The following is a 23,419-nucleotide window of genomic DNA, read 5'->3' on the forward strand; positions in this document are numbered from 1 at the left end:
TGTCACCGGCCTCCAACCTAACAAACAACCATCCACCATTACTCTCTGGCATCTCCCATTCAGCCATTGTTGAATCCATCTTGCTACTCCACCATTAATACCCAACCATTGAACCTTCTTAACCAACCTTCCATGAGGAACCTTGTCAAAGGCCTTACTGAAGTCCATATATACAACATCCACTGCTTTACCCTCATCAATTTCCCGAGTAACCTCTTCAAAAAATTCAAGAAGATTAGTCAAACATGACCTTCCAGGCACAAATCCATGTTGACTGTTCCTAATCAGACCCTGTTTATCCAGATGCTTATATATATTATCTCTAAGTATCCTTTCCATTAATTTGCCCACCACTGACGTCAAACTAACAGGTCTATAATTGCTAGGTTTACTCTTAGACCCCTTTTTAAACAATGGAACAATATGCGCAGTACGCCAATCCTCCGGTACTATTCTCGTTTCTAATGACATTTGAAATATTTCTATCATAGCCCCTGCTATTTCTACACTAACTTCCCTCAATGTCCTAGGGAATATCCTGTCCGGACCTGGAGACTTATCCACTTTTATATTTCTCAAAAGTGTCAGTACTTCATATTCTTTGAATCTCATAGTATCCATAGCTACTCTACTTGTTTCCCTTACCTCACGTAATTCAATATCCTTCTCCTTGGTGAATACCGAAGAAAAGAAATTGTTCAATATCTCCCCCATCTCTTTTGGCTCTGCAGATAGCTGTCCACTCTGACTCTCTAATCGACCAATTTTATCCCTCGTTATCCTTTTGCTATTAATATAGCTGTAGAAACCCTTTGGATTTACTTTCACCTTACTTGCCAAAGCAACCTAATATCTTCTTTTAGCTTTTCTAATTTCTTTCTTAAGATTCTTTTTACATTCTTTATACTCCTCAGGCACTTCATTTACTTCATGCTGCCTATAATTATTGTAGATCTCCCTCTTTTTCCGAACCAAGTGTCCAATTTCCCTTGAAAACCATGGCTCTTTCCAATTTTTACTATTTCCTTTCAACCGAACAGGGACATAAAGATTCTGTCCTCTTAAAATTTCACCTTTAAATGTACTCCATTTCTCTTCCACATCTTTCCCATAAAACAAACTGTCCCAATTTACTCCTTTTAAATCCTTTCGCATCTCCTCAAAGTTAGCCTTTCTCCAATCAAAAATCTCAACCCTAGGTCCAGTTCTGACCCTCTCCATAATTATATTGAAACTAATGGTATTGTGATCACTGGTCCCGAACTGTTCCCCAACGCATACCTCCGCCACCTGACCCGTCTCATTTCCTAACAGGAGGTCCAGCACCACCCCTTCTCTAGTAGGAACTTCTATGTATTGCTGCAAAAAACTATCCTGCACACATTTTACAAACTCCAACCCATCCAGCCCATTTACAGAATGTGTTTCCCAGTCTATGTGTGGAAAATTGAAATCTCCCACAATCACCACCTTGTGCTTACTACTAATATCTGCAATCTCCTTACATATTTGCTCTTCCAATTCTCGCTCCCCATTTGGCGGTCTATAATACACCCCTATAAGTGTTGCTACCCCTTTCCCATTTCTCAGTTCCACCCAAATAGCCTCCCTAGACGAGCCCCCTAATCTATCCTGCCAAAGCACTGCTGTAATATCTTCCCTGATAAGCAATGCAACACCTCTACCTCTTGCCCCTCCAATTCTATCACACCTGAAGCAACGAAATCCTGGAATATTTAGTTTCCAATCACAGCCCTCATGCAACCATGTTTCACTGATCGCCACAACATCATACTTCCAGGTGTCAATCCAGGCTCTAAGTTCATCCACCTTTCTTACAATGCTTACAAAAGTGGGGTTACGTTTGCTACCCGCCAATCCTCAGGAACTACTCCAGAATCTAAAGAGTTTTGAAAGATTATTACTAATGCATCCACTATTTCTGGATCTACTTCCTTAAGTATTCTGGGATGCAGCCTATCTGGTCCTGGGGATTTATCGGCCTTTAATCCATTCAATTTACCCAACACCACTTCCCAACTAACCTGGATTTCACTCAATTCCTCCAACTATATAACCATATAACCATATAACAATTACAGCACGGAAACAGGCCATCTCGACCCTTCTAGTCCGTGCCGAACACATAATCTCCCCTAGTCCCATATACCTGCGCTCAGACCATAACCCTCCATTCCCTTCCCATCCATATAACTATCCAATTTATTTTTAAATGATAAAAACGAACCTGCCTCCACCACCTTCACTGGAAGCTCATTCCACACAGCTACCACTCTCTGAGTAAAGAAGTTCCCCCTCATGTTACCCCTAAACTTCAGTCCCTTAATTCTCAAGTCATGTCCCCTTGTTTGAATCTTCCCTACTCTCAGTGGGAAAAGCTTTTCCACGTCAACTCTGTCTATCCCTCTCATCATTTTTAAAAACCTCTATCAAGTCCCCCCTTAACCTTCTGCGCTCCAAAGAATAAAGCCCTAACTTGTTCAACCTTTCTCTGTAACTTAGTTGCTGAAACCCAGGCAACATTCTAGTAAATCTCCTCTGTACTCTCTCTATTTTGTTGACATCCTTCCTATAATTAGGCGACCAAAATTGTACACCATACTCCAGAATTGGCCTCACCAATGCCTTGTACAATTTTAACATTACATCCCAACTCCTTTGACCCGCGGTCCCCTGCTATTTCCGGCAGATTATTTATGTCTTCCTTAATGAAAACGGAACCAAAGTAGTTATTCAATTGGTCCGCCATATCCTTGTTCCCCATGATCAACTCACCTGTTTCTGACTGCAAGGGACCTACATTTGTTTTAACTAATCTCTTTCTTTTCACATATCTATAAAAACGTTTGCAGTCAGTTTTTATGTTCCCTGCCAGTTTTCTTTCATAATCTATTTTTCCTTTCCTAATTAAGCCCTTTGTCCTCCTCTGCTGGTCTCTGAATTTCTCCCAGTCCTCTGGTATGCTGCTTTTTCTGGCTAATTTGTACGCATCATCCTTCACTTTGATACTATCCCTGATTTCCCTTGTTATCCACGGATGCACTACCTTCCCTAATTTATTCTTTTGCCAAACTGGGATGAACAATTTTTGTAGTTCATCCATTCAGTCTTTAAATGTCTTCCATTGCATATCCACCGTGAACCCTTTTAGAATTAATTGCCAGTCAATCTTGGCCAATTCATGTCTCATACCCTCAAAGTTACCTTTCTTTAAGTTCAGAACCATTGTTTCTGAATTAACAATCTCACTCTCCATCCTAATGAAGAACTCAACCATATTATGGTCACTCTTGCCCAAGGGGGCACGTACAACAAGACTGCTAACTAACCCTTCCTCATTACTCAATACCCAGTCTAAAATAGCCTGCTCTCTCGTTGGTTCCTCTACATGTTGATTTAGATAACTATCCCGCATACATTCCAAGAAATCCTTTTCCTCAGCACCCCTGCCAATTTGATTCACCCAATCTATTTGTAGAATGAAGTCACCCATTATAACTGTTTTGCCTTTGTCGCACGCATTTCTAATTTCCTGTTTGATACCATCTCCAACTTCACTACTACTGTTAGGTGGCCTGCACACCACACCCACCAGCGTTTTCTGCCCCTTAGTGTTTCGCAGCTCTACCCATACCGATTCCACATCCTCCAAACTAATGTCCTTCCTTTCCATTGCGTTAATCTCCTCTCTAACCAGTAACGCTACCCCATCTCCTTTTCCTTTCTCTCTATCCCTCCTGAATATTGAATATCCCTGGATGTTCAGCTCCCAGCCTTGGTCACCCTGGAGCCATGTCTCCGTGATCCCAACTATATCATAATCACTAATGGCTATCTGCACGTTCAACTCATCCACTTTATTACGAATACTCCTTGCCTTCAGGCTTGTCTTTACAACGGTCTTACCCCTTATACAATTATGTTGAAAAGTGGCCCTTTTTGATTTTTGCCCTGGTTTTGTCTGCCTGCCACTTTTACTTTTCACCTTTCTCCTATTGCTTCTACCCTCATTTTACACCCCCCTGCCTCTCTGCTCTTGTACCCATCCCCCTGTCACATTAGTTTAAATCCTCCCCGACAGCACTAGCAAACACCCCCCCAAGGACATTGGTTCCATTCCAGCCCAGGTGCAGACCGTCCTGTTTGTCCTGTTTGTACTGGTTTGTAGAGTGGATGGAGTGCGAGAAGGAAGGGGTAGAGTGACCAATGAATGAAAGATATGTAACAGGCCATTGTTAGCTGTTTGTTGGGTGAAAACGAGAAGCAGGAGTCACAAGGCACCGGTGAGGAGGGGGTTAAAAGCTGCATCTCCTCCCCCGCTCCCCATCAGCCAGCGAGCAACGTGGGCTGCATTGAGTGACGGGGAGAGAGCCAGAGAAGAGGATCAGTGATAGGATAATGGTACAGTGAGAGGGACAGAGAGAGGGGGAGAGAGACGGAGGCATTTCACTCTCTGCTCTCTGCAACAGAGCAGATATTTTTTTTAATTTCCTTTTTTTTCGTGGCTGGCTCAATTTTTGTTTGTTGGGGCCATGAGGACGTTTGCACCCCTGGATCGTTGCTACTCCAGCAGCTGCTGTTGCTGCCATGTCCGCACTGGCACCATCATCTTGGGGGTCTGGTACATGGTGAGTGGGATGCCTGAGCAAGGGGGGAGAGGAGGGGGTGGTGGAGGGACAAAGGGCAGTGGGTGGGGGAGAGGGGAGGGAAGAGGGGGAGGGAGAAGGGGTAGGGGAGAGGCAGGAGGAAGGAAGTGGGGAGGGAGGATGGGGGGGGGAGGGGTGAAGGAGGGGAGAGGAGGGGGAGAGAGGCCAGTGGAAAGAGGGGAGGGAGGAGGAAGGGAAAAGGGTAGGGGAGAGAGAGGGGGGGGAAGTGAGGGAGAGAGAAGGGATGGAGGGCAGGGGAGAGGGACAGGGGAAGGGAGAGGTGGGGGGGAGAGAGGAGGGAGGGAGAGAGGGGACAGGGAGAGGGACCAGGGAGAGGAAAAAGGGAGGGAGCGAGAGGGGGCAGGGGAGAGGATCAAGGGAGGGGAGAATGGGATGGAATGGATCAGGGAAGAAGGGAGTGAGTGTAGGGCAGAGTAATGAGTACGGGGAGAATGGGGGAGGGAGCAGGGGTTTCAAGAACCAATTTAAGTTGAGAATGGAAATATTTAATAGGAACGTAAGGGGCAGCTTTTTCACGCAGAGGGTGATGGGTGTATGGAACAAGCTGCCAGAGGAGGTAGTTAAGGTAGGTACAATAACAACATTTAAAATACATTTGGACAGATACATGGATAGCACAGGTTTAGAGCGATATAGGCCAAACATGGACAGGTGGGGCTAATGTAGATGGCGGGGGCAAGTTGGGACAAAGGGCCTGTTGACAAAGATGGGGAGAGTTGGGGAAGGAAGGAGGAAGTGGGAAGGGAGAAATGGAACAGGATGAGGGTGGAGACTTAGGGAGTGAGAGGCCAATGGGCAATATGGACCAAACACAGGCAGGTGGGACAAGTGTAGGTGGGACATGTTGATCGGCGTGGGCAAGTTGGGCCGAAGGGCCTGTTCCCATGCTGTATGACTAGGAGTGAGGGAGATGAGGGGGGGGAGGGGGGGAAGGGAGAGAGTGTAGGAGGGGGGGGAAGGGGGAGGGCAGAAGGAAGTAGAGTGGATGGAGTGCGAGAAGGAAGGGGTAAAGCAAGGAAGAGAGGAAACATGAGAGGAGAGGGAGCAAGTGAGGGAATGAGACAGGGAGTGAGGAGTAGGACAATGAGGAGATGAGAAGAGGTGACTGAGATGGAGTGAATGTGGAGAGGATGCTTCCACTAGTGGGAGCATCTAGGACCAAAGGGCACAGCCACAGAATAAAAGGATGTACCTTTAGAATGGAGATGAGGAAGAATTTCTTTAGCCAGAGGGTGATGAATCTGAGCAATTCATTGCCACAGATGGCTGAGGAAGCCAAGTCAATTGATAGTTTTAAGGCAGAGATTGACAAACAAAAAGGGTGTCATAGACTTATGGGGAGAATGCAGGACAATGGGGTTGAGAGGGAGAAATAGTTCAAACATGATCGAATGGCAGAGCAGATACGATGGGCCGAATGGCCTCATTCTGCTCCTAAAGGGTGGCACAGTAGCACAGCGGTAGTTGCTGCCTCACATCGCCAGAGACCCAGGTTTGATCATGACCTCAGGTGCTGTCTGTACAGAGTTTGAACGTTCACCCTGTGACCATGTGGGTTTTCTCCAGGTGCTCTGGTTTCCTCCCACACTCAAAAAAACGTACAGGTTTGTAGGTTAATTGACTGGTAAAGATTGTAAATTGTCCCTGGTGTGTGGGATAGTGCTGGTATACGGGGTTATCGCTGGTCGGTGCGGACTCGGTGGGAGGTCTTGTTTCCGCGCTGTATGTCTATAGCGTGAAGTGTTGATAGGCTAAGCCCATGTACTGTACACCTGGCCTTGGGAGGTTATGTCTGAGGCTGTATAACCTTCAGGCAGCTTTGCATTGTGAGCGTAATTAAGTTAATACATTAGGCGGCAGGCTCTTTGTAAGCCGTTTGCTAAGAATATCCTGCAGAGGACTGCAATCATTTGGATTAGCACACCTGAGCACAAAAAGATGCAATCATCAAATTCTTGGGACTAAACCCAGAGAGAGAATAATTTCATCAACTATCTGTGGGCTCAGAGGATCATTGTCTGCATTCCTAAGCAACTCTCCATTGTTTAAACAAGATCGAGGAGACGCATGTTAAAAATAGTGGAGTTTAATTTTCCATGGTGTCTGGGAACTATTTTGAGCCAATCTATTTCCAGCTTTGCTCTATTTTGCTGCAGATTTTTCCTGCTGGTGTATAACCCATTTTGTGATGGAATTATAAATTAGAATCCTGGAATTGTTGTATGGAAAAAAAGGGGGAAACACTTCAGCCCTTTACAACGTAGAACATTGAACAGTACAGTTTAGGTTCAGTGGTAATCAAATCAAACCATCTTATCTTCCTCCACTAACAGTTTAGTTTAGGTTAGAGATACAGCGTGGAAATAGGCCCTTTCCCCTACAGAGTCCGCGCCGGCCGACCAGCGATCAAACATACAGTAGTTCTATCCTACATGCTTAGGGGCAATATACACAAGGCACAAACCTACAAACAGGAGCATATGGTAAAAACCCACGGGGTCACAGGAGAATGTACAAACTCTGTACAGATAGCACCTGTGGTCTGGATCGAACCCGGGTCTCTGGCGTTGTAAGACATTGTGACGCTACTGTGCCAGCCCTGGTCTTCCAGGAAAACAATCCAAGTCTGCCCAACCTCTCCTTATAGCTAGTACCCGCTCATCCAGACAGCATCCTGGTAAACCTCGTCTGCACCCTCTCCAAGGCCTCCACATCCTTTCTGTAATGGGGCCAACGAACTGCATGCAATACTCCAAATGTAGCCTAACCAAAGACTATTCCAAAGCTGCATCAAGTTTACTTTCGTTTATAATTGTCACGTGTACCACGGTGCAGTGAAAAGCTTTTTTATTGCCTTGCTATCCGGTCAGACTATACATGATTACAATCGAGCCATCCACAGTGTACAGGTAAAGGATATAATGTTTAGTGCAAGATCAGTAAAGTCCGATTAACAATAGTTCAAAGGTCTCCAATGAGGTAGATGGTAGTTTAGGACCGCTCTCTAGTTGTTGATGAGACGATTCAGTTTCCCGATAACAGCTGGGAAGAAAGAATCTGGAGGTGTACGTTTTCACACTTCTGTACCTCTTGCTTGATGGGAGAGGGGGGAAGAGGGAGTGTGAGGCTGCTCCTTGATTGTGCTGGTGGCCTTGCCGAGGCAGCGTGAAGTGTAGATGGAGTCAATGGAAGAGAGGTTGGTTTACGTGATGGTCTGCGCTGTGTCCACGACCCTCTGCATCATGAGTTCCTGATTCTTGTACACAATGCCTCAACCGATGAAGGCAAGCATACCATATGCGTTCTTTACCACTCTGTCTCCTTGACTATGCTGGCTACAAGAGGAGCAATCCCATTCTTTTGCTTCTGTCCCCACTGCCCCAGTATGGTTGCCTCTTCAGTGCCGATCCAATTCCTTGTTTGAAAGTTCTAGTAGACTCTGTTTTCACTGTCCCTATGAGTTTGTACCATTTGGAAATTGTCCCTGGACTGTAGGATAGAATTAGTGCACAGGTGATCACTGGTCAGCGTGGACTCGGTGGGCCGAAGGGCCTGTTTCCACCCTGCATCGTTAAAAAAAATCTAAAATTGAAAGATCTGAACCCAACAGCTAAATCGCACCCTACCTTCCTCAGTAAAACAGGTGGTCTTGGCAACTTACTGTCCAAGCACATCCAGCTTCTACAGTCCCTACTGCCCATATAACCATATAACAATTACAGCACGGAAACTGGCCATCTTGTCCCTTCTAGTCCGTGCTGAACACTTATTCTCCCTTAGTCCCATCTACCTGCACTCAGACCATAACCCTCCTTTCCTTTCCCATCCATATGCCTATCCAATTTATTTTTAAATCGAACCTGCCTCCACCACTTCCACTGGAAGCTCATTCCACACCGCCACCACTCTCTGAGTAAAGAAGTTCCCCCTCATGTTACCCCTAAACTTCTGTCCCTTAATTCTCAAATCATGTCCTCTTGTTTGAATCATCCCTACTCTCAATGGAAAAAGCTTATCCACGTCAACTCTGTCTATCCCTCTCATCATTTTAAAGACCTCTATCAAGTCCCCCCTTAACCTTCTGCGCTCCAAAGAATAAAGGCCTAACTTGTTCAACCTTTCTCTGTAACTTAGTTGCTGAAACCCAGGCAACATTCTAGTAAATCTCCTCTGTACTCTCTCTATTTTGTTGATATCTTTCCTATAATTTGGCGACCAAAATTGTACACCATACGCCAGACATGGCCTCACCAATGCCTTGTACAATTTTAACATTACATCCCAACTTCTATACTCAATGCTCTGATTTATAAAGGCCAGCACACCAAAAGCTTTCTTTACCACCCCATAACATCTACTCCAATCAGACCCAACACATCGTCTTTCCATTCCCTCTACAGATGCTGCCTGATCTGCTGAGTTCCTCCTGCACTTTATCTTGAGCTCAGGTTCCAGTAATTGCAGCCTCTTGTGCCTTAAACCATGATACATAGGAGCAGAATTAGGCCACTCGGCGCATCGAGTCTACTCCGCCATTCAATCATGGCTGATCTACCTTTCCTTCTCTACCCCATTCTCCTGCCTTATCCCCCTTAACCTTTGACACACTTTTGCCTCTGTCCCACTTAGGAAACATGAACGGAAACCTCTGGAGACTTTGCGCCCCACCCAAGGTTTCCGTGTGGTTCCCGGAGGTTTTTGTCAGTCTCCCTAATGGTCGAAAGTGGTTTCTGCTTCTTCTATGTTCCGGCGATTATTTCAAAAAACTCAAAACCGGCCGCGACTAAAAATAGGTTGCCGTTTTAAAAATCGGTAATTTTTTAGTTGAAGCCGGTTGCGATGCTAATTGAAGGTGGTTGCTGGAGGTTGCAGGTGGTTGCCGGAGGTTGCAGGTGGTTGCCGGAAGTTGCAGGTAGTGGAAGGTAAGACCTTTTTTTCCACCCAGTTTTATTCCACCAGGGAGGTCTTAGGGGCGACCAGAACTGCACGCAATACACTGAATGCAAACTAACCAAAGTTTTATAAAGCTGCAAAGTGACCTTGATTCTTACATTCGAAGAAAGTAGATTTTATTCCTCGGAGGATATTAGCGAATTAGATGGATTTTTTATGACAATCATCAAACTATTTAGAAGAAAAAAGGTGCATTTATTATCTAATTCCTTGGTGGGATTTGAAGTTGTGACTCGGGACTTTGGAAACCAGGCTGGAAACTTAACAACCACACACTCATACCGAAATTCCTGTAGCTTCATGAGTCTATTACTCAAATAATTTGTTATTGCATGTTTATTTAATTGAAGTGCCACAAATACTGTGCTGGGATTCAGAATCGATTTTAGATTAAAAATGTCCAGGGTATTCTTGAGCAAACGTTGATTTTAAACACTGGTTCTATGTTATCCCACTTTCACACCCGCTCCCTACACATCAGGGGCAATTTTACAGCTGCACCACTGACCCACCCTTTGATTATGTTTGCTGCTTTTCTGAGGCAGCATGGTGTAGATGGAGTCGATGGTGGGGAGTCTGATCTGTGCGATGGACTGGGCTACATCTACAACTCTCTGATCACCTGCAGGCAGAGGAGATTAACTTGACTTCATGCCCGGCACAGACAGTGCGGGCCAAAGGGCCTGTTCCCACGCTGTACAGTTCTATGTTCTATGCACTCTTTCCCCTCTCGTGTGTTACCTGCTTGACTGGCTGCAGATAGCGATACCTAACATTGCCATCATTTTTCACCTCACCTTCCACTTCCCCACGCCAGTTGCTTTATTTTATTTCTCTGGGTCCCCAGTAAATGATGGACAACAGCCCAATGGTTCAATGGTTCTTCAATGTCACAAAAACAAACGCACAGTGAAATTATTTTCATTTCACACAGTCCAGTACAGTATCGCCATACCTGAGCACAAACCCCGATTAGCAAAGTGTACAGAAATAGTCCAAATCTCCAAAGTCCCCAATCGATCATCGCCCGTATGACCTGCCTAAACATCATAGTTGTACTCAACTTTACAGCAGTTTCTGGCTGTTCATTCCACATAGTCACCAATCTCTGTGTGAAAAGGTTGCCCCTTTGTTCGTTTTAAAATCTGACCCCTCTCACCTGACAATGTACCAGTTTGCACTTAGTCTGAATTAAACTGCATCTGCCATCCCCTTGCCCAGTTGACCCGTATAGAGTGGCATAGAGTACAGAAGAATGGAGCACATTCTATCTATCTAGGAACCGTCAAGCCGCCCCCCCCACCCCCCATCTCCCGAAGACCAGAAAGTGGGATGATGGAGTCAGTGAGGAGCGAGGGAACCAGGAGGATGGAGTCGGCGACGACGGACACAACCGGCGAGGAGTAAGGCGGATGGGAAAGGAGTGGGAACCGGGATCTGGCCCATCGCACCCTCGAGGTCAGCTGCGGGAGGCTCCCACGGGACACAAAGATGGACGGGGCACAAACCTCGTCGCTCATCCAAGGCCTTTACACCACGCAGTTCACTCCAGTTTAATTGACGGGTCATTAAACGTCAACTGAGCTGCAACGTGATCCAGGGTTGTATTGGAATGGAGAGGAACGGGAATTTGATCACCTGCTTTCCATTACATAAAACCGTTTCAAGTACCTGTACAAGAGAATTCTTCAGTGATCAAGGTAGTTGTCTAGTACTTTAGCAAAGACAAGTTAATTTTGCCTGAAATGAGTAAGTGGTAATGTATATCATGGCAATGCAAGTCACATGGGATCGTCATCATTGTAACTGAAGCAGTCACATCATTAAATTTTCAATGATCCCTGAAGCTGATACATAATAAACAAAGGGGTAGACTGTTGTATTTTCATTGAATCCAAGTCCTGAATTCGTAAGGGTAGAACCGTCCTTAGAAACACAATTCCACATGGACCTTTAGAAAAGACACAAATTGCTGGAGCTACTCAGCCGGTTAGGCAGCATCTCTGGAGAACATGGATAAGTGACGTTTCGGGTCAGGACCTTACTTCAGACTGATTGTGGGAGTGGGGAAGCTGGAAAAGTGGAGAGGCTGTGACCAGGCAATAGGCCGACACCGGCTTGCAGGCTTGACAGGCAGATAGATGGTTGGAACAAAGGCCAGAGATAATAGGTCTGCAACGGGGCGGGGGGCAGTGTGGGTGTAGAGGGGAGAAATGGGCGAAAAACCAGGATGGGTGGGGTGATGTGAATGAGAAAACATGCGGTGTGGGTTAGGTTAGAGGTGAACTAAAATAGAAGAATTCAATTATTCATACTGTTGGGTTGTAAACCAGCCAAGTGGAATATGAGGTGCTGTTCCTCCAGGTGGGCCCAAAGTGTGTGTAGGATAGTGTGCAGGGATCGCTGGTCAGTGCGAACTTGGCGGGCTAGATTGGAAGGGCCTGTTTCCACGCTGTATCTCTAACGTCTGTCATAGAACACTACAGCACAGGAACAGGCTCTTCAGCCTACAATATCTGAGCCCAACCCAACCGATGCCAAGTCCAACCCTTAAACTAAAAAACAAAACAAATCAGCTTTCAAAGTGAGTGGTTAATGCTTTGACTTTCTCTCCCGTTAGTTAATCAACGGCGTGGTGCTGCTGATTCTACTGTCTGCTCTCGGCGACCCTGACCATTACAAGTTGGCCCACGCTGAGTTTGGCACTGACTGTGACTTCACCGATGATACCAGTAAGTCCGTCAACATAAACATCGCCGGTGAATCACTGCGACAGCAAGCATGCCTTTAAACCAGACAGAACACATTGAAGATTAATGAGGATGTTGCCAGAACTCAAGTGCCTGAGCTATAGGGAGAGGTTGGCCAGGCTGGGACTCTATTCCTTGGAGAGCAGGGGGATGAGGGGGTGATCCAATAGAGTTGTACAAAATCATGAAGGGAATTGATAGGGTGAATAGACGGTCTTTTACCCTGAATAGGGGAATCAAAAACCAGAGGACATAGAAACATAGAAAATAGGTGCAGGAGTAGGCCATTCGGCACTTCGAGCCTGCACCGCCATTCAATATGATCATGGCTGATCATCCAATTCAGTATCCCGTACCTTCCTTCTCTCCATACCCCCTGATCCCTATAGCCACAAGGGCCACATCTAACTCCCTCTTAAATATAGCCAATGAACTGGCCTCAACTACCTTGTGTGGCAGAGAATTCCACCACTGTGTGCAAAATGTGTTTCTCATCTCGGTCCTAAAATAATTCCCCCTTATCCTTAAACTGTGACCCCTTGTTCTGGACTTCCCCAAAATCGGGAACAATCTTCCTGCATCTAGCCTGTCCAACCCGTTAAGAATTTTGTAAGTTTCTATAAGATCCCCCCTCAATCTTCTAAATTCTAGCGAGTACAAGCCGAGTCTATCCAGTCTTTCTTCATATGAAAGTCCTGACATCCCAGGAATCAGTCTGGTGAACCTTCTCTGTACTCCCTCTATGACAAGAATATCATTCCTCAGATTAGGAGACCAAAACTGTACGCAATACTCCAGGTGTGGTCTCACCAAGACCCTGTACAACTGCAGTAGAACCTCCCTGCTCCTATACTCAAATCCTTTTGCTATGAAACCTTTTACATAGGTTTGTGAGGGGGGGAAAGATTTTTAATAGGAACATAAGGGGTAACATTGTATGCAATGAACTGCCAGAGGAGGTAGTTGAGGCAGGTACTATCACAAAGTTTTGACAGGTACATGGATAGTATAGGCTTAGAGGGATATGGGCCAAATGCAGGCAGGTGGGAATAGCAGAGATGGGGCATCTTGGTCAGCATGGATGAATTGGACCAAAGGGCCTGTTTCCGTGCCGTATGATTCTGTGAGGTCCATACGTTCATGACCTTTGATTTTCTTCCTTACCCTCCCTATTTTTCTTTCTTTCCTTTCCTTCCTGCAGTATCATGTGGATAAATGTGAGGTTATCCATTTTGGTGGCAAAAACAGGAAAGCAGACTATTATCTAAATGGTGGCCGACTAGGAAAAGGGGAGATGCAGCGAGACCTGGGTGTCATGGTACACCAGTCATTGAAAGTAGGCATGCAGGTGCAGCAGGCAGTGAAGAAAGCGAATGGTATGTTAGCATTCATAGCAAAAGGATTTGAGTATAGGAGCAGGGAGGTTCTACTGCAGTTGTACAGGGTCTTGGTGAGACCACACCTGGAGTATTGCGTACAGTTTTGGTCTCCAAATCTGAGGAAGGACATTAATTATTGCCATAGAGGGAGCGCAGCAGAGAAGGTTCACCAGACTGATTCCTGGGATGTCAGGACTGTCTTATGAAGAAAGACTGGATAGACTTGGTTTATACTCTCTAGAATTTAGGAGATTGAGAGGGGATCTTATAGAAACTTACAACATTCTTAAGGGGTTGGACAGGCTCGATGCAGGAAGATTGCTCCCGATGTTGGGGAAGTCCAGGACAAGGGGTCACAGCTTAAGGATAAGGGGGAAATCCTTTAAAACCGAGATGAGAAGAACTTTTTTTCACACAGAGAGTGGTGAATCTCTGGAACTCTCTGCCACAGAGGGTAGTCAAGGCCAGTTCATTGGCTATATTTAAGAGGGAGTTAGATGTGGCCCTTGTGGCTAAGGGGATCAGAGGGTATGGAGAGAAGGCAGGTACGGGATACTGAGTTGGATGATCAGCCATGATCATATTGAATGGCGGTGCAGGCTCGAAGGGCCGAATGGCCTACTCCTGCACCTAATTTCTATGTTTCTATCCTTTTGAGTTTTAGAGTTTTGTAGGTGGAGCCTGGAAACAGCGAGCCAGCGCCAAACATCGATCACATGTTCACACCAGTTCTATGTTATCGCACTTTCTCATCCACTCCCTACAAACTAGGAACAATTTACAGAAGCCAATTAACCTACAAATCCGCACGTCTTTGGGATGTGGAAGAAACCGTAGCAAACGGGGGAAACCCTTGCAGACGTTTATATAAGTGTGAGAGTCATAGATAGGGTTGATATTCAGAACCTTTTCCCCAGGGTGGAAATGTCAACATCTATAGCGTGGGAGGTGGGAGCGGGAAAGTTTAAAGGAGGTCTGTGGGGCAAGTTTCTTTACACAGGGGTAGTGGGTGCTTGGAACGCGCTGCCAGGGGTGGTGGTGGAGGCAGATACATTAATGGCATATACAAGGTTTTAGATAGGCACATGGATACTGTACACTGTGGATGGCTCGATTGTAATCATGTATTGTCTTTTTGCTGACTGGTTAGCATGCAACAAAAGCTTTTCACTGTACCTCGGTACCCGTGACAATAAACTAAACTAAACTAAACTCTATGCAGGGAATGGAGAGATATGGATCACTGCAGGCAGAGGAGATTAGTTTATCTTGGCATCATGTTTGGCACGGACATTGTGGACCAAAGGGCCCGTTCCTGTGCGGGCATGTGACAATAAAATAAACTGAACTGGGTCTGAGATGGTGTTGAATACCTACCTGACCTCCCGGTGGCTCAGCACTTCAACTCTCCCTCCCATTCCCAGTCCGACCTCTCTGCCCTGGGTCTCCTCCATTGCCAGAGTGAGCAACACCGGAAATTGGAGGAACAGCACCTCATATTCCGCCTGGGGAGTCTGCATCCTGCGGGCATGAACATTGAATTCTCCCAATTTTGTTAGCCCTTGCTGTCTCCTCCCCTTCCTCAGCCCTCGGGCTCCTCCTCCCCAGCTCTCGGGCTCCTCCTCCTCCTTTTTTCTTCCTTCTCCCCGCCACCCCCTATCAGTCTGAAGAAGGGTTTCGGCCCGAAACGTTACCTATTTCCTTCGCTCCATAGATGCTGCTGCACCCGCTGAGTTTCTCGAGCATTTTTGTGTACCTTGGGTCTGAGACGGGCTGGGGCTCAAGCTGTGCTACACTGCCATCTGGTGACTCCACCTAGATGAGCGAGAATGAGTTTGCTCAAATGTGGCGGCATCAACAGGGATCATTAGGTGACTGAGTCCACATCACACTGAGACAACCAAATACAGCACTGCCAAAGTGTGGAAACATCAAAATTATGCTGTTAAAATTAGATTATCACTTCTGAAAGCCAATAACCATATAACCATATAACAATTACAGCACGGAAACAGGCCATCTCGGCCCTACAAGTCCATGCCGAACAAATTTTTTCCCCTTAGTCCCACCTGCCTGCATTCGTACCATAACCCTCCATTCCCTTCTCATCCATATGCCTATCCAATTTATTTTTAAATGATACTAATGAACCTGCCTCCACCACTTCCACTGGGAGCTCATTCCACACCGCCACCACTCTCTGCGTAAAGAAGTTCCCCCTCATATTACCCCTAAACTTCTGTCCCTTAATTCTGAAGTCATGTCCTCTTGTTTGAATCTTCCCTATTCTCAAAGGGAAAAGCTTGACATTTTTGACATGACAATCATGACATTTTTAGTCCTTATTAAATTCAGTATCCCCATCGTATCTCATCTAACTCAAGAAACAGGAGTTGCGTGGAGTTCAAGAGCCTGATGTTTGATGGGAAGAAGTTTGCCTTGAACCTGGTTTTCACACCCCTGTACCTGCTTCCTGATAGTAGGAATGAACCATTTTTGGTTAAGCCTCGTTTGCAGTATTGCTTGCAATCTGATCACCCCATTACAGGAAGGTTGAGTTAACTTTGGAGAGGGAGCAGAGGAGGTTTACCAGGATGCTGCCTGCATTAGAGGGTATCATAAGGTCATAAAGAATAGTAGAATTAGGTCATTTGGCCCATCAAGTCTACTCCACCATTCAATCATGGCTGATCTATCTCCCTCCTAACCCCATTCTCCTGCCTTCTCCCCATAACCTCTGACACCTGTACTAATCAAGAATCTATCTATCTCTGCCATAAATATCCACTGACTTGGCCTTCACACCCATCTGTTTCAAATAATTCCACAGATTCACCACCCTCTGACTAAAGAAATTTCTCCTCATCTCCTTCCTAAAAGAACGTCCTTTAATTCTGAGACTTTGACTTCTAGTCCTAGACTCTCCCACTAATGGAAACATCCTCTCTACATCCACCCTATCCAAGCCTTTCACTATTGAGCAGAATGAGCACAAAGGAGAGGTTGAACACACTTGGATTGTTTTTCTCAGGAGAGCGTCAGAGTTTGAGGAGAGACCTGCTAGAAGTTTATAAAATTATGTGAGAAATAGGCTGTCAGAACTTTTTCCCAGGATGGAAAATTCCAGGGTGGAAAGTCAAAGACTTTAGGGCATAGCTTTAAGGTCAGAGGGGAAAGTTTAAATAAGATTTACAAGGCAAGTTAATGCTCTATTCATGGATCGGTCCAAATGTTTAGTTTAGTTTGGTTTGGAGATACAGCACGGAAACAGGCCCTTCAGTCCACCGGGTCTGCGCCGACCAGCGTTCCCCACATTAACACTATTCTACACACACTAGGGACAATTTTTACATTTACCAAGCCAATTAACCTACAAACCTGTACGTCTTTGGAATGTGGGAGGAAACCGAAGATCTCGGAGAAAACCTACGCAGGTCACGAGGAGAACGTAGAAACTCCGTACAGACAGCGCCCATATTTGCTGTAAGGCAGCAACTCTACCGCTGCGCCACCGTAACTGCCCTCCCACATTCCAAATGTCTTTTAAACATTGCGATTACACCCTGGAGCATCAGAGTTTGAGGGGAGATTTGATAGAGGTTTATTAAATTCTGAGAGGCATGGATATGCTAGACAGTCAGAAGCTTTTTCCCTGGTGGAGATGTTAAAGACTAGATGACATTTCTTTAAGGTGAGAGGGAAGAGTTTAAAAGAGATGTCGGGGGCAGTTTGTTTTATCTAGAGGGTGGTGGAGGCTTGGAACACACCACCACGGATGGTGGTGGAGTCAGATACGAAAGTGGCATTTAAGAGAATTTTGGATACGTGCATGGATATGCCGGGAATGGAGGGGTATGTCAGAGGAGATTAGTATAACTTGGCATCATGTTTGGCACGGACATTGTGGGCCAAAGGGCCTGTTCCAGTGCAGTACTGTTCTATAACTCCTGAGACAGATCAGCCTTTAGACTATAGAGATACAGCATGGAAACAGGCCCCTTGACCCACCCAGTCCTCACTGACCTGCGATTGCTCCCTACACTAGCACTATCCTACACACTAGGGACAGTTTTCACAATTTTACAGAAGCCAATTAACCTACGAATCTGCACGTCTTTGGGCGTGGGAAGAGGGAAGAAACTGGTGATCCCGGAGAAAACCCATGCAGGTCACTGCGAGAACGTACAAACTCCGTACAGACAGCACCTTTAGTCGGGGTCGAACCCAGGTCTCTGGCGCCGTAAGGCAGCAACTCTACCGCTACACCACCGTGCCATGATCATGTTGAATAGTAGGACAGGCTTGAGGGGCCGAGTGGCCTACTCCTGCTATTTCCTTGTGTTCTTACGTTCCTGAATGGGTGTCAAGTAGATCCAGGATAAGTACAAACCTGCCAGTTAAAGTTAAGCAAAGGTACACAAAAATGCTGGAGAAACTCAGCGGGTGCAGCAGCATCTATGGAGCGAAGGAAATAGGTGACGTTTCGGCCCGAAACGTCACCTATTTCCTTTGCTCTATAGATGCTGCTGCACCCACTGAGTTTCTCCAGCATTTTTGTGTACCTTCGATCTTCCAGCATCTGCAGTTCCTTCTCGAACAGTTAAAGTTAAGCTGTGAGGGACAAACCAGGTCGTACTAAAGATAAAGAAAATAAAACAATCAATGTCTTTTGCAGACAATCCAATTCAGTTTCCTATTGTCTAGCTTCAAAAGAAACTCTTTGTCCCAGCACAAAGGATATGAGATCAAGTTTACTATTCATATAAATATTTCATTGTATTACAGAATCTTATAACGAGTGATGAATTAATGACAATTCTGCCCTTTAGATACCTGATAGGTCTGCTTCCCCCCTTCCCCCACCCTAGTCATCCTAAAATAGACACAAAGTGCTGGAGTAACTCAGCAGGTCAGGCAGCATCTTTGGAGAAAAACAAATTGGTGATGATTCGGGTCGGAACTCTTCTTCAGTTTTCTTTAGCCGCCCTACCAGTTCCACTGTTTGTGTCCTTGTATCCCCACATTGCCACCTCTTCCCCAGCCAACAATGGCCATTATGGTCTCCACCGTTCCTTGCTCACCTGTTGCTGCCCTGATTTCTTCTGGCCTGTTCCTACCTCTAGTCCCCCTTCTCCTCTCGACTTTCAGTCTGAAGTATGATATGATATGATATGCCATTTATTGTCACTATACATGTACAATGAAATTAAAAGCTGCTCGTACTCAGTGCATACATATAATTTAGTACAAAAAACAAGAAACAGAAAACAGAAAACAAAAACAGAAGGGAGAAGGGTGGGGGATAGGTGCACAATTCTGCGGCGCTATATACATAAATACAGATGGAAGTCCGGGTGTTGGGCTGTGTAAGTCAGTGCATGTGTGAATTTGAATTAAGAGTAGTTATAATTTTCGGAAAACAACTATTCCTGAGTCTATTTGTCCTGGATTTGATGCACCTATAGCGCCTTCCAGAGGGCAGCAGGTCGAACAGTCCAAACGCAGGATGGGAGCTGTCTTTGATGGGTCCCGCCCCAAAAATTAACCCACCCTATTTCTCCAGAGATGTTGCCTGACTCACTGAGTTACTCCAGCATTTTGTGTCTATCTTTGTTATAACCCAGCACCTGCAGTTCCTTCCTACACATCTCTCTGTGCTTATTAGAAGACATGTTACTGCAATTAACTGCGACAGGATAAACTTGCAAACGGAGACAAAGTGCTGGAGTAACTCAGTAGGTCAGGCACAATCTCTGGGGAACATGGATAAGTGATGTTCAGATCGGGACCCTTCTTCAGTATATGCCATGGGGGGGAGTACAACAAAGATTAGCCTTAGTTTAGTTTATTATTTATTATTCGTTATTAGTTTAGTTATTTAACACAAGGTGTTTAAGAAGGAACTGCAGATGCTGGAAAATCGAAGGTACACAAAAATGCTGGAGAAATTCAGCGGGTGCAGCAGCATTTATGGAGCGAAGGAAATAGGCAACGTTTCGGGCCAAAACCCTTCTTCAGACTCTGAAGGAAATTGGCAACGTTTCAGGCCGAAATCCTTCTTCAGACCACGAGGTGTTCCGTGCAGTTCTGGTGGCCCCATTACAGGAAGGATGTCGAAGCTTTGGAGAAAATGCGGAAGAGGTTTACTGGTATTCAGGCCCTCTCATAGATGAACTGAGGCCCAGGCCAATTAAAATGTTAGAGGCCCCCAAACCAAGATCAAGCAGAGGCCCCTCAATTTTAGCCCCCCATATCAAGATCCCTTTGAAGCAGACAGGCATGAGGCCCACACCAAATGGCACTTGTTGCCCCACCTCTGATGGGGCCTGCTGGTATTCTATCTGGATTACAGGGTATTACTCTAAGGAGAGGTTGGATAAACATGGATTGTTTTATAGTCATGGAGTCATACAGTGTGGAATCAGGCCCTTGGGTGCAATTGTACTCCTGGAGAGTATGATTTGACTGGATAGCACACAAACAAAAGCTTTGCATTGCATCTTGGTACACATGATAATAATAAACCAATATTGTACCAATAACGGAGATACAAGGGTTGAGTTCCACTGTCGGAATAACTCGTTATTACCTGCCCCACACCCAGCATTGGACCATTGTGGGCTCCACCTTTCCTTGATAATTGTTGCTTTTTGCATATCTTTTATTCATTTGTTCTGCATCTCTCTGTATCACTGTCTATGTCTCTTGTTTCCCTTTTCCCTAACTCTCAGTCTGAAGAAGGGTCTCAACCCAAACCGTCACATGCCTTTTCTGCAGGGACACTGCCTGACCCGTTGATTTACCCCAGCTTTTTGTGCCTATCTTCAGACATAAGGAACTGCAGATGCTGCAATCTTGAGCAAAGCATAAAGTGATGGAGGAACTTAGCGGGTCAGATAGCATCTGTGGAGGGAATAGACAGACGACACTTAGGGACAGGATCTTCGGACTGATCTTCCAATAGCAGTGTGAAAGGTACAAATGACACAGAACTTCTCAATTCCATTCAGGGGGATATTTTTAGGTTGGACAAAGCATGATGGGTTGGGGACATGGGGTGGGTCAGTACTGGGTTTAGTTTTAGGGGATAAAGCTAGTCAAGGAAGATCAATGGGAAGCATATTGGTGGTGGTGGTGGCAAGTATTTAGATTGGACATGGCTGTAAATAAAATCAACCATAAAACAGGACCAAAGGTTCGGAATTGGGACAATTATATATGTCAGGTGGAAAAGATGACGGGTCCTTTTAACACTAGTGATGTGGGACCCCAACTATTTACATTGATCTGTAGGGTAAATCTTGGAAAAAAAGCTGTGAGGAGGATGCTAGGAGACTGCGACTTGGATAGGCTAGGTGAGTGGGCAAATGTTTGGCAGATGCAGTATAATATGGATAAATGTGAGGTTATCCATTTTGGTGGCAAAAACAGGAAAGCAGACTATTATCTAAATGGTGGCCGACAGAAAAGGGGAGAGCAGCTAGACCTGGGTTCAAGGTGAACCAGTGGGGAAAGATTTAATAGGAATCTGAGGAGTAACTTTTTCACACAAAGGGTGGTAGGTGTATGGAATGAGCTGCTGGGGGGGGGGGGGGGGTTGAGGCAGGGCATCGAGGTTCTAGAAACATTTGGACAGGTTTAGTGGGGCATGGGGCCAAACATAGGCAGGTGGGACTAGTATAGATTGGGCATGTTGGCCAGTGTGGGCAAGTTGGGCCGAAGAGCCTATCCCCATGCTGTATGACTATGACTCTATAACAACAATAAAATAGGACCAAAGAGTTAAAATTGGGATCATTTATGTCAGATTTAGCAACAGTAGATGGAAAGTGCTTACTTAGAGATAAATAAATCTTGGAACCAATTTAAAGGATTTAAGTGGGTCCAGGGTAGATATTCCTCTAAAGATGAAGGCGGCACAGTGGTGCAGCCCGTAGCGCTGCTGACTCACAGCACCAGAGACTCGAGTATCATTCTGACATTGGATCGATCTTCTATCTTGGAGTTTATTATTCGGCATGGACGGTGGGCCGAAGGTCCTGTTTCCATGCTGTATCTTTCGATCAATCGAAAAATGCCTCTTAAGTCATTTCACTTCTATAATTTTCTTGCAGTTTGTCAGTGTATAAACTTAACAATTACAACCCTGTTGCAGTTTACAAACTTTAGTTTAGTTTATTATTGTCACAGTGAAACATTTGGGTTTGCACGCTATCCAGTGAAAGAGCATACATGAACACAATCAATGAAGCCATTCACGATGCACAGCTAAAGGATGCAGGTACAACAATCATTGCATGATATCACATTGAAGTCCGATAAAGTCCGATTAAAGATAGTTCAAAGGTCTCCAATGAGATAGATGGTATATGGTAGCACCACCCTCTACCTGGTGAGAGGATGGTTCCGTTGCCTGATGGCAGCTGGGAAGAAACTGTTCCTGAAACTGGAGGTGTGCGTTAACAAACCTCTGTATCTCTTGCCTGATGGAAGAGAAGCTGGTTTGCATGCTGGTCTGGTCATCAAGAAATAAAGGTGTAGATTGGGTAAATAATGCAGGTGTAGATGGGTTCAGATTCAGATTCAGATTCAATTTTAATTGTCATTGTCAGTGTACAGTACAGAGACAACGAAATGCATTAATTGCACTTTGGGGCACTTTGGTTAGCATGGGCAAGCTGGGCTGAAGGGCCTGTTCCTCATGGCGCCAGAGACCCGGGTTTGATTCTGACTACAGGTGCTGCCTGCGTGGTTTACACGTTCTCCCTATGACCACGTAGGTTTTCTCCGGGTGCTCCAGTTCCCTCCCATACTCCAAAGGTTAATTGGCTTCTGTAAATTGTAAATTGTCCCTAGTATGTAGGATAGTGCTAGTGTATGTGATGATCACTGGTCAGCGTGGTCTCAGTGGGGCGAAGGGCCTGTCTCCACACTGTATCTTCAAAGTCTAAAGTCTATGGTTCTATGACTCTAATGTGTGATTTATCCTGCTATGACTCCTGTATCTCTCTTGCAGGTATCTGCATAGCGACTGCAATTTCCCTGCTTATGATTACAATCTGTGGCATGGCTACATATGGTGCATACAAGGTACAGATAAACAACACAGACATCTTGGTGGCTTTTGTTCAGCTGAGGAAATTCTATAATTTCATTTAAGAATTTAGCATTTTGCCATGCTAACTAATATTTCCATAACCCAAATTGCATATGATGCAATCAATAAATTAGGGATTACTATTTCTAGTATGCAGTTCTAATAGATTGCAACACCTTTTTGTTCAGGAACTAGAAAATCATTTCAAGAGTTGGAAATTGCCCAAGCAGAAAAAAGCTGCCGTAGGGAAAAAAAAATGTCCATGTAACCTTCCCGCAGTAATCAGACTCCATTGTCTCTTAAGGACAGAGTCTGTCAGTTTCAGCATGGGTGGCCATTGAAATTGACAAGTTTCCACTAGTGGGAGTATCTAAGATCAGAGCACAGCCTTAAAGCCCTGTTCCATGGTACAAGTTCATTCCAAGAGCTCTCCCGAATTTGCCCCGATTCAAACTCGGAGATTTATGGTAATGGCCACTCGTCGGTACACGGGGCTCTTGTGGACATTTTTCAACATGTTGAAAAATCTTCACAAGTTTTCCCGTGCTTACC

The 23,419-nt window shown here is 45.3% G+C and overlaps 1 protein-coding gene across 1 annotated transcript in view; it reads left to right on the top strand.

The window, feature by feature from the left end:
• The first annotated feature begins 4,233 nt into the window (after positions 1–4,233).
• The window catches only part of laptm4b (lysosomal protein transmembrane 4 beta), a 28,964-nt gene continuing 9,778 nt past the window's right edge, over positions 4,234–23,419 (top strand). Inside the window, exons 1-3 of the mRNA XM_055634317.1 lie at positions 4,234–4,649; positions 12,262–12,373; positions 22,787–22,860. Of these exons, the coding sequence (XP_055490292.1) occupies positions 4,554–4,649; positions 12,262–12,373; positions 22,787–22,860 (282 nt within the window). The 5' untranslated portion in view covers positions 4,234–4,553. The remainder of the gene's footprint in view (positions 4,650–12,261; positions 12,374–22,786; positions 22,861–23,419) is intronic.

This window comes from Leucoraja erinacea, chromosome 4 (assembly GCF_028641065.1).
Source record: "Leucoraja erinacea ecotype New England chromosome 4, Leri_hhj_1, whole genome shotgun sequence".
Classification (NCBI taxonomy): domain Eukaryota; kingdom Metazoa; phylum Chordata; class Chondrichthyes; order Rajiformes; family Rajidae; genus Leucoraja; species Leucoraja erinaceus.